Below are 18,302 nucleotides of genomic sequence, written 5' to 3'. Positions count from 1 at the left end.
AAATTGCATAATATCTTTTCATTTTTAATAAAAATATATAAAATATTATGTATTTTATTTATTATATGAATTTTGTATTTAATTAAATTATGCAAAAAAAAAAAAAAACCTCTTTTGTTCAAAATTAATGTTTGATTATAAACAAACACTTAATTATATAAATAACAAAAGATCAAATATTTTAAATACTATTGTTTGAATACAAAAAAAATACTAATTTATCTTTTGCGTTATTATTTTAATATTAAAAATATCCTTATATATTATAATTTTTTACATAAATGTTATTATAATAGTAGTATAAGACATTTACTTCGTACTATATTTTTATATAATAATTAATATTTAGAAATCAATAAGTAAAAATTAAATGAAAGATAGTAATTAATAAAAAAATGTCAAATATTTAAAATACCCTTGTTTGAATACAAAATAATAATAAATAATTAATCAATTATTATTTTTTATTTTTTAAAATAGAACTTTGGTAATAATTTGATTAAAAAAACTACTATTAAATAGATAAATAGATGATTAACAAGTTATTTATTTATTTTATTTAAATAACATTACTTAAAACATTTTATATCGTATTTGTATAATTAGATGTACGTTTACAATTAAACATTATTTTTGGACGAAGATGTTGGGTTTGTTTTGTGAAAAATTTGACATATTTTTTCAAAAAAAAATAATATATTATATACACTTATTATTTTTATATTATCTATATAATTTCGACATTTCACATAAAAAATATCTATTCAAATAAAACTACAAAACAAACAAACTCTGTTTTATTTTGTGCGTATCTTAATTTCAAGCAAATGATTTCATGAAATAAATAAAAATATTCGATGTTTTGTGCATTTTATTAAAAAATGTTACAAAATGTATGAATTTTTTAGAATAAAAAAGTTTTTTAAAAAAAAAACAAAACTCATGTAATACTTTGTTCATAGTTTAGTTTAAAATTGATTTAAAATATAAATAATTTTATATATTTTATCATTTCAATTTTAAATTAATGATATTCATTATGCACAATAAGATACTAAATAAAAATACTATTTAAAAGAAATTAAATATATATCAAATAAACAAACTTTTAACTACTCCTTCAATTTACAATCAAAAGCAACTTAAAAGTGTGTTTGTTGGGAGATTTGGATTTTGAATTAGAATTTGAATAGTAAAAAGTTTAAATTTGAATAAGTGTATGATGTGATATAAATAGATGTTGACGTGATATTTTTAATATAAAATTGATTCATTTAATATAATATAAAAAATAAAAAATAAATTTTTGATTTGATATTTTTTAAAGAAAAAAATTGGATGAATAGTACAACAGCCGGGAAATCCTCCAAATAAACACACTAACTAGTAAGAACTGGCGAACTGAATAAAGGGCAAGGCCGTAATTTCCCACCAGTACCTATTTTACCCTTGCCCGGCCTCAAACTTCTCTCCACTTTCTAAAATAGCAATTTTAATTTATTCAGAAAAAAGAACAGCAGAAGAAAATAAAAATAAAAAAAAAAAGAAGAAAGAAAGGAACGAAGGAAAAAAAAAAAAAAACTTGTCTCGAATTTCAATTTGACGAAGCTTCTCCCTGTTTCGCTGATTTCTCTTTCCTAAATTTCTCTACTCAAACCCTAGATCTGCGTTACGGGGTTGATTTTAGATCAATTAGCTGTGAAGCGGACGGTACAGTTGTTGAAGGAAGTCGCGCAGTTGGACGCAATTGACGGAATAATTTGGTGGAAGCAACAGCGATGAGAAAAAGGGCAATTGCTTTTTGTTGAGGGGTGTTGTTCCTATGGCGGACGGGCTATCCGTGATTCCGGCGGCCACTCTTCGTAATCTGTCGGATAAGCTATACGAGAAGCGGAAGAATGCTGCTCTGGAGGTACTTGTGTTCTTTTTCTTATTCTTTTTCTTTGATTAAATTCTCATTTTTGGGATTTTGTGTTTTTTCTTTGTTTTGTTTTGTTTTCTTGGTTGGTTGATTTTTTTCTTGTAGTTCTGTTTGATTATGATGTACTTTTGTGGATTTTGTTGGATCTAGGTGGAAGGGATAGTCAAGCAGTTAGCTGTGGCGGGGGATCATGATAAAATCAGCGGCGTGATCAATTTGTTGGCAAATGAGTATACGTACTCGCCCCAAGCAAATCATCGGAAGGTTTGTTTTTACCTTTTAAAGAACTGTCTGTTTATCATTTATTGAAGTCTGTTTTATTGTTTGACTATGGAGTTTTTAGTGTGAACTGTTGGCGGAGAATGTGATTTTCATGTGCTTTGTTCATTTCTTTTGCTGTCTTTAGGGAGGATTGATTGGGTTGGCTGCAGCAACTGTTGGTTTGACTTCAGAAGCCGCTCAGCATCTTGATGTAAGAGTGATTAGATACCATAGTGCTGCCTAGATTAAACTGATTCACTTCTTATGATTTTGAACAATTCAAGAACATTCTTATTGAATTATCTTCTTTGATACAAGTTAAATTGTGTGATATTAATAGTTGTTAATTGGTAGATACAAGAATTATCAAGAAAATGCCTAGATCACAGTAAGTTACATAGGGAAGAACAATTTAGCTGCTGACGGTCAAGTTTAGAAATGATTGTTGAAGGGTTGTCAATTAATGCGGTGGACTTGTTCTTCGATGGGAACGTAATAACACTGAACTCTGGATTGTGGTGTACTACATGATGACATTTTGAAAAGAGGAATTAAGAAATAATCTTATGTTTAAGAATTTTGTGGTTCAAGGAATTTAATAGTTGTTGTCGTTCCTAGTTCTTGGTGAACGAGTTTCTGACCTAACCAAGAAAGAAAGAGCTGTTTGTTGGTTAATAGCATGCCATTACTTTTCAATGACTGGTTTCAAAATAGTTGGCACTTAAGTGAAGTTCCTAAGATTGCTATTAAAAATTTTCCTTGCATATGTTTATTCTCCTCATCTGCTATTTTGTATTTGCCAAAACTCGTTTTTAATACCTCAGAATATGATGCATTGCATGATGTTAAGATACCTGGTTTGTTATGTTGTTATAGCTATCTGGAGTTTGCTGCTTGCAATTTACCACAATAGATATTAGTGTGGTTTTTTTTTTTTTTGTCATATCTCTTGGTAGATGTTGCTTCTTTTTATTTTATTTATTTATTTTGTGTTTGTGTGTGTGCCAGCAAATCATTCCACCAGTCTTGAATTCATTCAGTGATCAAGATAGCAGAGTTCGATATTATGCATGTGAAGCTCTTTATAATATTGCAAAGGTGAGTGAAGGTACTTGTATTACACACCATTTCCTTGGACATTTTCGATTTTTCATCATCTAAATTGTGCAGGTTGTGAGGGGCGATTTTATTGTATTCTTCAATCAGATATTTGATGCTCTATGTAAGCTTTCAGCAGATGCCGATGCTAATGTACAGAGTGCTGCTCATCTCTTAGATAGACTTGTAAAAGTAAAGTTCTAAATTAAGATCTAAATTTACGCAATGATGTTCTACTCAAATGATTTTTAGGGATTTTTAAGATTAAGTTATTAATCATTGTTATTCAAATGCAGGATATTGTTACAGAGAGTGATCAATTTAGGTATCTTGTCTCATTGATCCTGTCTCATCATTTATTATATCGAATAATTTCTGTTGTTAATTCCAAATTCAATAATATATTTTTTTTCTTTTAACTTAGTGCTGTGGCCCTTTTTCGTCTGATGCAGCATTGAAGAATTCATTCCACTTTTGAGAGAACGAATGAATGTCTTAAACCCTTATGTCCGCCAGTTTCTGGTAGGATGGATTACCGTTTTAGATAGTGTTCCTGATATCGATATGCTTGGTTTTCTTCCTGATTTTCTTGATGGTGAGTACTGTATCTGATGTTTCATTGGCTCCTTGGGTGTTACATCAGTATATACACTGATACAATTTCTATTTTTTCCTTCTCCCCATTTTTGCTGATTATGGTATGGCAGGTTTGTTTAACATGCTAAGTGATTCTAATCACGAGATAAGACAACAGGCAGATTCTGCACTTTCTGAATTTCTTCAAGAAATCAAGAACTCTCCAGTAAGGCGATGACATCACTGATCATGCGTATTGATATATATATATGTATATGTCATTCTTTGTGTTAATTTTTTTTATTTTTCTTTGTTTTTGGGTTGATTGATGTTAACCAAACAATATTAGTTGCCAGCTGGAACGCATATTGCCACAATGGGGCCATTAGGCACAGCGACCTAAACTTATCTTTGCCCCTTTAGTGACATTGACTGATGAATTGTGCTATCGTGTCCTTCAGTAGATAGTTTCTTTCAGAGATTTACATATATACTGTAAATACAAATTCCAGTTTGTTTTGTGATGTTTATACTTTATAGTTTTGTTTTTATTTTATTTTATTTTAATTGAGAACTATTTTCACTGACATTTCCTTTATAGATTCTTATATTCAATATGCTTTACAGGGTTGTTATTGGTTTGAATATAACTTGTTTGTTTATATGATAACATTTTTACTTCATATACTTATATTTTTTTATTGCCTTATTGCTTGTATTGCCATTGTGATAAATAAACACTTGTTAACTTCAATTTCCTGATTTAATCAATGCTATTTTTGAAGTCTGTGGATTATGGGCGCATGGCTGAGATACTGGTCCAAAGGGCAGCTTCAGGAGATGAATTTACTCGACTGACTGCTATTACCTGGGTAAGATTTTCTGAACCAATATTTTCAGGTGCACATAACCTTACATATTGTTGGCTTTGGAATATAGCTTAGTTGTTTTTTTCGTCTGCTTGAGGTGGTGAGTTTCACATGCTCTCTATGCAGATTAATGAGTTTGTAAAACTCGGTGGAGATCAGCTTGTTCCTCATTATGCTGATATTCTTGGTGCTATTCTGCCCTGCATATCAGACAAGGAAGAAAAAATAAGAGTTGTAAGTTTCCATGTTCGGATAGACCAGAAATTTAGTAGCCTCACCTCAATATTTAAATCATCTAAGTAGTATCATAATTTGTTTCTTGAATTTAACATCTTTACACCTTTTCTTTTACAGAAATAACATTTCAACGTAATCTTAAGCCTTTTATCGGATTTGACATATGTACCCCTTATCTTCCTGTGGTTGGTGTTTAAATATGTGCATGCTTCTTCTAATCTCAGGTTGCACGGGAAACTAATGAAGAGCTGCGAGGAATTCAAGCTGATCCAGCTGAAGGTTTTGACGTGGGGGCAATCCTCTCTGTAGCTCAGAAGTAACTGTCTTCAATCTTTTGAGTGGTTAATTTAGGTTGCATATTGATTTTATGGCTTACTGATGAGCTCTGTAGAAAATGAGAGGATCAACTTGGGTGTTTTTATTTATTTTTTCATCCTGAAAAAAGTACCTTAATGCCTCACAGTGTATATGTGGCATATGTTTCAGCCATCTCTCCAGCGCCTGGGAGGCTACACGGATTGAAGCACTTCACTGGATATCAGCCCTTTTAAATAGACATCGTACTGAGGTAATTGTGAGGTTTTTTTTTTAAAAATGCTCTGTTAGATTACTTGCCCAGATGTATAATTATACATTGTTATGAAGATATAGGACAAATTTGATTGGAAATGAGTACCACGTCCAGAAACTTACATGGTTCCACTCTATGTTTTGTATATGGTTCAGTACTCAGATGGTTTAATCAATAGCATTAGCTTTCTAGTAGACACCGGACTGAGGTAATTGTGAGGTTCTTAAAAAAAATGCTCTGTTAGTTTACTTGCCCAGATGCATAATTATACATTGTTATCAAGATATAGGACAAATTTGATTGGAAATGAGTACTACATCCAGAAACTTACATGGTTCTACTCTATGTTCTGTATTTGGTTCAGTACTCAAAGGGTTTAATCAATAGCATTAGCTTTCTAATATGGTTTCTAGAAGTAGACATGACCATCCAGTTTCTGTTAATATCTTTATTTTTGTGCAAAACTAATTTGAAACCACGTCAGATTAATTATAAGGTCATCTTCTTCGGATATTTGTAGAGAACATTGCATACTCTATCCTTACCATCTCAGGTATGGTTTGTTGAATAGTGGTGTGATTCCTATTTTTTTGTGTCTTTTTGGACTAGGTTCTATCATGCCTGAGTGAAGTTTTTGAAACTCTACTGAAGGCACTCTCTGATCCTTCTGATGAGGTATTTTCTTTAACTACTTATCTACTATTACTCTTAACTGCTCCTTGTTAAGCCGCATTCTTCCAAGGCTTCTAAAAAACACTATATTACTAGTAGAAGTTAGTAGGGGTGGTCATTTTGGTCCGTGACTGCTGTAATTGTTGCCACATTCCAAGAAGTTAACAAATTTCTGTTTTCATTTCGTCATAAAGAATCATTGCAGTTGCAATGGAGTCATACAAATTAAGATGCATACATATTTCAACATATTGTAGAGTTAAGAGCACTCACATATGCTGTTATGCTTGACGCTTCCTCCCTACTATCTTCTCTCCGGGAAAACAGGAAAGAAAAGAAGATTAACATACGATCAGTATCTTTACATTTTCGTTGCGAAAAAATTCAAGGAGGGTGCATTTTCTTCAGTAATTTTTGCTATTTATTTTCCACAAGTATCATTTTTCTTTCATGCAAGCTGTTCATTGTTAAAGAGCCCATTGCTGGTGTTAAGACAGATGGCCTACTCTGTTTTTTGTTTTTTGTTTTTTTTTTTTTTGTGCATTGGGCTATCTTGAATGTATTATAAACCCAGTATGCTTCTGACAGATATTTGGTGGCACATTTCTCTTTATTTTCTTCTCGTTATTGTTTGCTGTGGTTTTTCTGTTTCCACTATGGTTTCTTCAAGAATTTAAAGGCAGTTATTTTTCTACTTGCAGGTAGTTCTTTTGGTACTCGAGATCCATGCATGTATAGCCAAAGATGAGAAGCATTTTGACCAACTGATCGTTTACTTAGTTCAAAATTTTCATGTTGATTACTCTCTTTTGGAGAAGTAAGTCCATTGACTATTATATTATATATTGAAGCCTAAACTTGTGTGGTATAGTGGAATAAATTGGTCTTATTCTCTTGTAGGCGGGGTGCATTGGTGATCCGTAGACTTTGTGTGCTTTTAGATGCTGAAACAGTTTATAGGAAGCTTTCCTCTATACTTCAAAGGGAACCTGATTTGGATTTTGCATCTATTATGGTTCAGGTTTTGTGTTGTTCCAGCATGGGATATAATGAATATTAGTTTGAAGGCCATCAACCTTTTTTCACATTCAGATTTTTGTTCAGGCTTTGAATTTGATTTTGCTCACTTCATCTGAGTTGCATAACCTTCGAGATCTCCTGAAGAGAACTCTATATAATAATGATGGAAAGAACTTATTCCTCTCCTTATATCCATCTTGGTGCCATTCACCAATGGCTATCATAAGCCTTTGCTTGTTAGCGCAGGTATGTGCCTCATGATTTTATATTGCAGTATTATTACTACTTTGTTCCTTCCTATCATTATTTCTCCTCTCTAATGAGTAATTTAAGCTTCTGGCTTCTGGTATTTGATGTCTTTCACAGACTTATCAGCATGCAAGTTCAGTCATTCAATCTTTGGTTGAGGAGGATATTAACTTGAAGTTTTTGGTTCAGTTGGATAAGTTGATCCACCTATTGGAAACTTCAACTTTTACTTACCTTAGACTGCAGGTAATTTTACATGGATACATTTTGTTAGCTGTTAATAACTATGCCAACCTTATCAACAAAATAGTTTTCTTGTATCCTTGATGTAGTTCATATTTGATCCACTTATCTCCTACATTTTTTTTTTCTGCCCTTTGCAGCCTGTTATCATGGCAGTATATAATGAAAGATGCAAACCATATTTGTTTTTCAGTATGAATTGTATATGCACACATTATTTCATATGCTGTCTTGTATGTGGTCTCCATTATTTCTATAACTTAAATCCATTTTCTCCAACCTTATTTTCCTTAGACAAATTTTGATTTTTCCTTCTGGTGTTGAATTGAATAGGTTGTTGAACTTTGAAAATGCCTTGAATTGGCAATAACCACTTAAAAGGGGTTCCTTAAAAGACTCAACCTTAAAGACACTAAGGTGCTCTGTAATATGAATATAGTATTATCTATAGCATGGAACTGTTGCTCGTTTTATGAACGGAACTACTCTTAATTAAGCTATGATCGAGGTGTTGTGGATCTAACTTAACTACTATATGTGGCCGTTTGAGAAAGCTATAAGATGTGGTCTTGATGGCTAAGGGCTATAAATTAGACTTTGTGTGACGTGTCAATTCTTTGATATTCTCTTTAGTCTTTTTGGTTCTGACTCAACTATGCTCTTTAGAAGTTGCCACTACTATTGCACTTAAGATGAAATTGTTTGGCATAATATCTTGTGGGTTTACTTGTTAATGGCTATAAGTGGCATGTAGACACACATAAAGCAGTCTTATTTCTTAATTTGGTTCTTATATTTTTAAAAATGGGATAAGTACATTTTGGAATTTTAAAGGAAGCCTAGAAACTCAACAGTTGTTTCCTTAAAACCAGAAGATGAAGGGCAATATTTCTTTACCTGTCTTCTAGTCATTTACATATTTCTTGAACAAAGAGAGTGATTTTGAGATTCGACTTTGAAGAAGTGAACTTTTTACCTTTTCTCTCGTATAATCATGAATTCTGCTCTAGTCAGGTGGTACCATATTTTTTCCAGTTTAGAAAAAGATCCTTGTATAGCTGTGATAATTAGTTGGATATGATGAAGAATGAATGGTTTCTTCTATGTTAGGGGCACTGGATGTGCGCCATCTCATAGCTGCTGATGCCTGATTGACTTTGTTTCTTTATCAACTCAATGAAGTTTACTTCATTCTTTTTCCATAGAAATTTTATCATAGGGAAGATCTTCTTCTCATATTGTATCTAGTAGACTGCATCTTGTTGAAATATTTTTTTCTTGTTGCAGCTTCTTGAACCTGGAAGATATATATGGTTGTTGAAGGCATTGTATGGCCTGCTTATGTTGCTTCCTCAGGTATGTGGTTTCCTGCTTTCTACTTCTGTCACTTCTGTAACGTGTCACCACAACAGAGGTCCCTCCCTGAAGCGATTGTTCACCTTTTATCAGCGAACTTGTCAAACTATGAAGTTAAATAAGTTGCTCCCACTGGTTTGCTTTGTCGAAAAACTGAGAACCTATTTGCTTAAAATTCATGTTACAAGGAAAGGACAAAACTCATGTTTGAGTGAAAATTCTCAATTTAATGATTTGCAGCCAGGAATTGGCATATGGAAAAACTAAGAATCCATCTACTCTGAATTCATGTTATATAGAAAGAGTTATACTCATAAATTAAGAATGGGAGATATATATATATTTATCATATTATATTATGTATGCTTGCTGCCACTTGTTAATACATATACTGCCACCGCACGATGCAAATGGGAAAAAGCATAGCGTGACGTTTAACTGTAGGTTGAGGGCTTTGATCTTTGTTCTCTGAATTAAAAGTCATTATAAGTTGGTTTTCTATGATTTTAATTTACGGACTGCATATGCAATGTACTGCTCCTTGATTACTGTCATTTCTCTTGATGGTGCAGCAAAGTGTAGCATTCAAAATTCTCCGAACTCGATTGAAGACTGTACCACCATACTCTTTCAGTGGGCAACAACAATTCAAGGGGTTGTCATCAGGAAATGCTTTACCAGAAGTAGCTTATGCCAGCAGCTCAAAAATCTTCGAGGATGGTGTTATGAGTGCAGACCAAAGGAAGACAGATGATGGCATTAACTTTGCTTCATGTCTGCAGCAGTTTGAGCGTGTTCAGAAGCAACATCGATTGCTTTCTAAGTCTCAGGTGCAATCGCAGTCACAATCACGTCACAATTCAGCTTCAGCCGCAAAGGTTTGTTTTACATTCAAGCTCCTTGTTACTTCAGTCTGCTAATTAAATTACGAAACTAGATTGGCTCTGACGATCCATTACATATATTTGCATTTGGGAATGATTACATGTGGTTCATTGCCATATGAGTTTTGAAACTTGGATTGGGAATTTAAGCCATGGAAGAATTTACATTTTCTCGAATATTTGCATTTGCGTGTCAACATTATAGACAATCTACTCACAAGTGTATATTTCAGGAAGTACAACAAGCAGATGACACAAAGCGGCCGTCTCCAGTACCCGAAACGAACAGACCCCCTTCAAGATCTTCGCGCAAAACTTCTGGGCAGCCACAGCCTTAATCCTTTTTGGTCTATACTCAATCATACTTTTGATCTCTGCATTCAAAACTCGGTGAGATCTGGTGAAAATTGTAGATTGTATATTACCGTAGCTTCTTCGAATTTAAACTATTTTCAAGTGTCGGGATGGCGCGAAGGAGGCCGATCGGGCAGGATATCCTCAGCAGAAGTTGAATGTGGTTGCCAAGCAATTCCTTTTCTTTTCTTTTCTCTCTCTTTTTTTTTTGGTTTACTTCTTGTCGGTCATCTTCTTGATCTCTCTCTCTCTCTCTCTCTCTACATCTATTTATCTATCTCTCTTGTTTTCTTTCTTTCTTTTTGTTTGTTTCTTTGTTGTGATGAACGTACAGAAGAGATGTGTACCCCATGTGGTTATGTTGTTTTTTTAATTGGAAACCATGTGGGCAAATAGATAAAATTATCATCAACATATTATTCATATGTTGGTTGAATTTTTAGGGGTGTGTGTAGTAGTAGTAATGTTTTTATTTTACTACATTTCATATTCCCACATTTTGTGATTTGATTTGTACTGTCCGCCAACACTACTATTATCATTATTGTTATTTTCCTTGTGCTAATAAATTATAAATGTATCATTTTACAATTCCCTACTATTTCTTGTGCTTCCCAGGTCTGGATAATCTTTTCTTTCGTGATTTATTTATTTTAAATAATTTTATTATTCTCAAAATGTCGAGACAATTACATATTCAATGTGACAGTCCAGTTTCGCTGTTGTACGGTACGGAAGTTTGGTCTTTGACGGTTCGATGTAATCGCTCCGCTTCACTATAGCAAGGGTGTGGAAGTTTTGTGGTTTATTCGGCTATGTTATGTTTTAAGAATAATAAATATTTTGAATCAGATATTTATCAGATAGGATGTAAATAAATAATGGGTAAATTGTACAATTCCCTTTAATATAAAATTTGTACAAAATATTTTTTTCATTCAAAATTGATATTTGATTTTAAATATGAATCAAATAAGATTTTGTACAAATAAAAGTGATAAATATTTTAAATAATTTTTTTAATAAAATAAATAAATAAATAATTGATTAATACTTTATTTTATTTAAAAAATTATTTAGGATTTCTTTTATTTTATAAAACTGATGTAAACCTTCAGCCGAACCTAGTATCTTTGCAAACTAGGTCCGACAAAACAAATCAACACGAACCATGTGTAAAAGGTGGACATAGAGGCGTTGGGATTTCAACTATGACCTAATAGTTACATGTTCACTCTCCACACCTGTTCACTCTCCACACCACCAAATCATCCCTTACTATTTGATTCATCGGATGCATGATGCATCCCTAGGACAATTTCCCCTAGGACAATTTCGTGATGACAATACTATAAACTCACAAGTGAAATAACCGATGTCTAAATCAAGGATTTAGTCGTTGTGTCGAGTAGTGCTATATAACCCTCATATACGGTCGATGCGAACAATATAAACTTCATCTAAGCCATAGCACCTCAACTCGAGGCCTCCCATCGTATCCCTTAAGCCCGGGATTATCATAGATGTCGAAAAAAAAAAAAAAAACGAATTACGTAACCAAAACAACCCGATACTAAGCAGCCAACTCGATGCCATTCTTATTCGCAAAGATCTAAAAGCCTATACAGAAAAGTCAGTTATAGTTACTCTATAATATAACCTCTAATTATACACATATTTTGGATACCGAATCTTTTGCTAAGATCTTTTAATACCGTGGAACCCTTAAACAGACTCACAATGCATATATTTTTTTCTCATCAGAGTTATAGTCATCTAAGTCCGAAATATTCGCAGAATAAGACCACGAGAACGACTTACTTCCACTCGCTCGTCTGATCCGTCTCTGGGAATCGCTCCCGAACATCCCGAAATGTTGTCTGAAGACAAAGTAGCATAAACTGATCAGTGTCCCGACGAGGATTGGCGCGCCGAGCGCAGTTATGGTTGTCGCCATCCACGCGCCTTCTTTCCCGACGACGACGAACGATATCGATAGGAATGCACCGCAAGTGCAAATACAAGCTGCCCACATCATTTTGTTCACCACGGATACGACCTGCGTCATCGTCGGAAACGTTAATATCGAAAATGAATGCGATGTATTGCTAGTGGAGAAATTTTGGGATGAACCTGTTTCTGAGCTCTCGTGTCCCATGCGACGAGAGTGATTTGCACGACGACGACGGATAGGGAGATGAAAAGGGCCGTGGCGTTTAGAAGGCAGAAAGAGCGGAATGCGACCGTGTGAGCGATACGGGCCTCGCCCGCTTCCTTCCCGTCGGAAACATACAGACCCGGCAAGTTGAATAATGCGATGAAGGCGATCGAAGCGACGAGAACGGCCACCACCGTCACGGAGTTGATGGTGTTTTGGACAGCTTCTCGGTGTATCTTCTTGAGTTCTTTTGCGATTCCCGATACCCGCCTCTGCGTTTTCTCGTTTTGTATGAGTTGGGACTGCACTTCGTGCTTGATGTCGCTCACCGTACGTTTGAGTTCCATCGCTTCATCGACTTGGCCGACGTGCCTCGCGTGCTTCGCACCGGCTTCTAAGAGAGCTTCTTTGATCTCCAACGCATGTTCTCCGTATTGGAGTTTGTCCGCAATGTCCATTGCCGTTTCGCGTTGGTTGTTGATTGCATTGACGTCGATCGATCGATATGTGAGCAGAACGGCGACTATCTGAAATAAGAGGCAATTTACTGCGATAAGAACATAAACACAATCGACATAACCAAAATAAAACTCTACAATTCTTGATTCAAGTGAACTTTCTCTATGAACTGTCTCAATGTATTTAGTTTCAACTCAAGCTGCTTTTAATCATCAATTGATTTTTCGATTCATTTACCCTATTTAATCAAGTTATTTTATATAGACTAAATTGCACCAAATTCACACGTGGCTTCACGAAATTGCGCAAAATCTTCATATTTCTAAAACTGCGTCAAACCCACTGATGGTTTTATAAACTCTTTGTCTAACCCCATCGGCGATCCTTATTTAATGTGTTTAACCTATACACAACCAAACTGCGAATGAATCTCAAAAACTCGATTTTTAAACCCTTAAAATTACAAATATATTCATTCCTCTTATATTAGCCTCTCTTATATTAGCCTCAAAGAACGATCAACATAGTCAGAAATAATTTGAGGCTAAATATAAGATAGAATGAATATATTTGTAATCTTAGGGGTTTAAAAATTGAGATTCTGAAATTCATTCACACTTTCGGTGCGCATAGATCAAACAATGTTAAATAAGGATTGTCGAGAGGGTTAGACGCAGAGTTTATGAAACTACGACCAAGTTTGACGCAGTTTTAGAAACACGGGGATTTAGTCGCAATTTCGTGAAACCACAAATAAAGTTTGTGCAATTTAGCCTTTTATATATTTGAGCAGTTGAAAGTTCAAACAATGTATTTGATTTACGGTCCCTGTCTACAATTGAGAAAAATAGAACTTTAAGATACCTGAGAACGGTTCTTCCGCGTGGCTATATGAATTGCAGTATTCCCCTTCTTGTCACGTTCGTTCAATATCGAATGATCGGCTTCCAATAATTCTTCGACCACGGCTGCATCCTGACCTTTGACGGCCATATGGAGAGCAGTTTGGCCTTTCTTATCCTTGATGGGGATGATTCCAGGATCCCTTTCGATGAGGGCTTTCACAATCTCCAATTGGCCGTATCTCGCTGTAGTATGCAATGCCGTCTTCCCATTCTTCCTCACAATCCTTATTGAGCTCACATCTGCATCTAAAATGGCGTTCACAACATCCAGATGATTCTGGGAGGCTGCTGAATACAGAGGGCTTGTGTTCGATGAGTTGCACACCCTACAAAGCTCAGGCCACCTCCCCAGAAGCTCCTTCACAACTCCTGGATTGAAATGCAATCGAAATTTCTGGCTAAGCTAACAGATTTTAAAAAATGGCAAAAATGAAACCCAGTAGCTCAGAAAGTATGAATTTTCGACAGCCATGAAATCCAGTAGCTAAGGACTAATGAAATTCAATCGAAATTTCTGTCTAAGCTAACAGATTACAAAAATTTGGCGAAAATGAAATCCAGCAGCTCAGAAAGTATGAATTTTCGACAGCCATGAAATCCAGTAGGCTAAGGACTATTAAAATTCAATCAAAATTTCTGTCTAAGCTAACAGATTACAAAAATATGGCGAAAATGAAATGCAGCGACTCAGGAACTATGGAATTTTCGACAGCCATGATATCCAGTGGCTAAGGACTATCGAAATTTCTGTCTAAGCTAACAGATTACAAAAATATGGCGAAAATGAAATCCAGCAACTCAGGAAGTATGGAATTTTAGACAGTAATGAAATTCAGTAGCTAAGGACTCTTGAAATTGAATCCAGCAAATAAATCTCCTTGTAAACCCTAATAAACTGTAAACGAACAAATTCTGCAGCATGAAGCAACGATTCAGTGATTGAAAGCTAGAGAGGATTAAGAACGGCTAACCTAGGTGTCCCCTAGCCGCCGCGACCTGGAAGGCGTCCATATCCGATTTCGCCCGAATCATAACCGTCGGCAAGTCGCAGAAATTCAGCAAATAGGTGAAAATCTCGAGGTAATTATTCTCGGCGGCGATGTAGAGCGCGGTTTCCTTGTTATCGTTCTGCAGCGCCATCATGGAAGACGGATCGCTCCCCTCATTCTCGATGAGGTTCCGGAGAGCCGCGGCGTCGCCGGATCGGACGGCGGAGAAAAACGCCTGGTGCGTTATGAATCGCAAGGACGTGGAATCCATGATCCCCAATTCCACCTGAGCCCTAGGGTTTGTTCTAGGTCTACCTTTGCCTGCAGAATTACAATCGCCCCTGTTTGGGTATTGAATCGAATGAAATCAATCAAGCAATCAATCGATCCATTGGAGATTGCAGAGTAGAAGCACCTCCTCAACTAAAGGTTATTCGTGGCCGCGTTGAAGGTGGTGGACGAAGACAGAGAAAGCGCGGAGCTTGATGCTGGAGAGTGACAGTGACAGTGACAGTGACAGGTGACAACTTCGGTGGAAATCTGCAGCTGGATTTTTTACAGTACCTCAGATAAAGCCGCTGCTATGTCTATCGTCATTTGCCTGTCACTTAAGTCAATACTTTATGCTCTATTATTTTGGTTTAATATACACCCTACGATCAAGACTCCATCGACGGCTGAGATTTATTCAGACCGTGATGTAGCGTGTCTTCGATGGTATTTTATTTATTTTTATTTTTTTCTGTTAGGGTTTTCCCTTTTAATTTGACTAATTTGATTGTGAATGTTGGTATGTCTTCTTTTTTTTGAAATAAAAAATTATATATTTTTTAGAAAATATAAATGCTAAATAGTAGGAATTTGAGATTTCTGGCAAAAGAAATAAATCTAAAGATTTAGGATTTGGATTTTGAAAGTGATATATTTTTTAAAAAAAAAGTAGTCCTTCCGTTTTAAAAGTATAGTTTTATTGTGTTGGGCACAAAATTTAAGAAATATTGATATTATATTAACATTGGGTAAAAAGTAAGGATAAGTGATTTTTTTGTCCTTGTGACTATATTAGTGTAAACAGTAGTGACAATTGTGTAATAATAATAATAAAGTATGGATAGTTTTATGGTGATATGATTATTTATGAAAATGAGACTATTGTTTAAGAACGGACAAAAGTGATAAACAATACTATTTTATTGAGGCGGAGGGAGTAATAAATAATAATAAAGAAAAACCCAAAAGAAGTTTAGGAAGAGATGATTAGGAAGTTAAAAGGCACTAATGAACTTTAATACGAAATAGCCTATGAAGAAGTTACAATTTGAAAATTGAGTTGGAATAAAATGGGATTATGCCCTAAATTCTGATGAACTCTTTATACTGCTAAAAGATAAAATGGAGATGTTCATATGGTACATTTGCTTAGAAGAGTCTGGCGAAGCCAAAAAAGTCTCAAGCTTATTATTATACTTCATCCGTCCCGACTATCGTGTCTCTGTTACTGTAGACACGAGAATTTAAAAGGGGTATAATTAGTATTCCCTTCATCTCAGATATTTTTTCCGTTACTGTAGACACAGAAATTTATGAAGGATATAATTAGTAAATAATTAAAAATATATTAGTGAAAATAATTATCGTATAATAAAGATAATTATAGATTAAGATTAAGATAATTGTTTAGTATAATTAAAATTAAAAAAATTATAAATTAAATTTTTAAAAATAAGATTAAAATGTATAATTATTTTAAAAAAAAAATAACAAAATATGCGGGACGGAAGGAAATTGAGAGGTGGACATGATAAGTGGGACGGAGGGAGTAAATAATTTAAAATATATTAATGAAAATAATTATGTATCATAAAAATAATTTTAGATTAAGATAACTAACTAGTCTAATTAAAATTTAAAAATATATATAATTTTTAAATTTTTAAACGAAATTAAAGTGTATAATATTTTTTTCTTTTTTAAAAAAATGACAGAATAAGTAGGATTGACAAAAATAGAAAAATGAACATGATAAGTGAGATGAGTTGTCTCTCAAGAATATTTGATCAATGATAATACTTTTTCCATCTTAAAACAATAGAGACATTTGGGGTAGACACGAAAATGAAAAAATAATACCAAAATGTTGTTACTTTATGTAATTATTATGAAAAGTGAGAATAATTTTGTAAAAATATGGGAAAGTAATTACAAAAATGAAAATAGAACTATTGTTTTAAAATAGACGAAAATGACAAATAAGACTATTATTTTGAAACAAAAAGAATGTGTTATTGGCCTAAAAAATAATTAGGGTGTGTTTCTTTTGACTGAATTTGAAAAAAATTTAATTTAAATTTAGTATTAAAATAATATTTAATAAGATGTTTTGCGAAAGAAAAAATATTTTTTTTTAAAAAAAACACCGAATCAAATAATAAAGTTCGGGAAAACTTTGTTAAAAAAACATACCTTAGTTAACATTACAATTTCGAAAATGCTTTACCAAGTAAAAGAAATCTCAAATGGATCAACCAATAAAACAACTCTTTTTTTATTCCTTGTTCTCCTTTCTCTCTTCAGATATTTGGATTTTGAGTTGGTATTTGAATAGTAAAAATTTTGAATTTAAATAGTTGTATGATGTGATATAAATAGGTGTTGATGTGATGTTTGAAATATAAAATTAATTTTCAGTATAATATAAAAAATGAAAAATAGATGTTTGATTTATATTTTTGAAGAAAAAAAAAGAATAAACAGTAAAAATTAAATCCAATCCCCCAGACAAACACACCCTTAATTTATTTTTTGTTTCATTTTTATTCCCACGTTAATGTATTCATGTTATTTTATATTTTTCTAATTTCCATCCAAAGTAAGGGTCAATGATAGTGAATAATTAAATACAATTTCTCTATTATCCTTATTGATTCCACAAACAATATAAGAGATTAAATAAATATATTTCTTCATCACTTCAAAATAAATCTAAAAATATGTCAAATATTGTTATTATTTAAATAATATTTAAAAAATAATTTACTAAAGATAGTTATTTATTTATTTATTATTATTATATTTTGCATTAATGAACTTTTCACATAACGAGTCGGGGGTTTGAATACATGTTATATTATGTGTTGTTAATATAATTATATATTAATTTTAAATTGCATGCATTGTTTTCATTTAAATGTTTATATGTATATAATAATTAATTTAAAATATAATATTTTATTAATAGATGAAATGATATAAGAAAATTTCAATGAATTTGTCTATTTTTGTATAAAATAATTATTTGTCTAATATGTAAACTATGGCCTATTTGGTTACAAAATTTGTGGGGGAATTACAAATATATTTCTATACACTTGGAATTTTTATTTTTTTTATAAATAATTTATGCTAAATATATATGCTTTTATGGAGTATTTATTGTTATTATATAAAATTTTATTTTCTAAAAACTGATACTCCTTCCGT

The 18,302-nt window shown here is 33.2% G+C and overlaps 2 protein-coding genes across 2 annotated transcripts; one reads left to right on the top strand and one right to left on the bottom strand.

The window, feature by feature from the left end:
- The first annotated feature begins 1,505 nt into the window (after positions 1 to 1,505).
- On the top strand, positions 1,506 to 10,786 carry LOC127263829 (protein VAC14 homolog). The gene is made up of 20 exons (XM_051293073.1): positions 1,506 to 1,912; positions 2,072 to 2,185; positions 2,328 to 2,393; positions 3,191 to 3,280; positions 3,353 to 3,472; positions 3,577 to 3,605; positions 3,733 to 3,875; positions 3,988 to 4,082; positions 4,642 to 4,728; positions 4,852 to 4,959; positions 5,187 to 5,278; positions 5,449 to 5,530; positions 6,143 to 6,208; positions 6,907 to 7,022; positions 7,106 to 7,226; positions 7,310 to 7,471; positions 7,592 to 7,720; positions 9,005 to 9,073; positions 9,646 to 9,951; positions 10,191 to 10,786. Exons 1-20 carry the CDS (start codon positions 1,823 to 1,825, stop codon positions 10,293 to 10,295), a joined length of 2,190 nt encoding a protein of 729 aa, XP_051149030.1. The 5' UTR covers positions 1,506 to 1,822; the 3' UTR covers positions 10,296 to 10,786.
- A 1,099-nt stretch (positions 10,787 to 11,885) lies between these two features.
- LOC127263828 (ankyrin repeat-containing protein At2g01680) lies at positions 11,886 to 15,392 on the bottom strand. The gene is made up of 4 exons (XM_051293071.1): positions 14,805 to 15,392; positions 13,793 to 14,202; positions 12,445 to 12,996; positions 11,886 to 12,370 (listed from the first exon to the last, which is right to left on the bottom strand). Exons 1-4 carry the CDS (start codon positions 15,091 to 15,093, stop codon positions 12,047 to 12,049), a joined length of 1,575 nt encoding a protein of 524 aa, XP_051149028.1. The 5' UTR covers positions 15,094 to 15,392; the 3' UTR covers positions 11,886 to 12,046.
- Between the last annotated feature and the right edge of the window lie 2,910 nt (positions 15,393 to 18,302).

This window comes from Andrographis paniculata, unplaced genomic scaffold, assembly GCF_009805555.1.
Source record: "Andrographis paniculata isolate CXL003 unplaced genomic scaffold, ASM980555v1 Contig69END, whole genome shotgun sequence".
Taxonomy (NCBI): domain Eukaryota; kingdom Viridiplantae; phylum Streptophyta; class Magnoliopsida; order Lamiales; family Acanthaceae; genus Andrographis; species Andrographis paniculata.
This window is presented reverse-complemented; position numbering and strand designations above follow the sequence as displayed.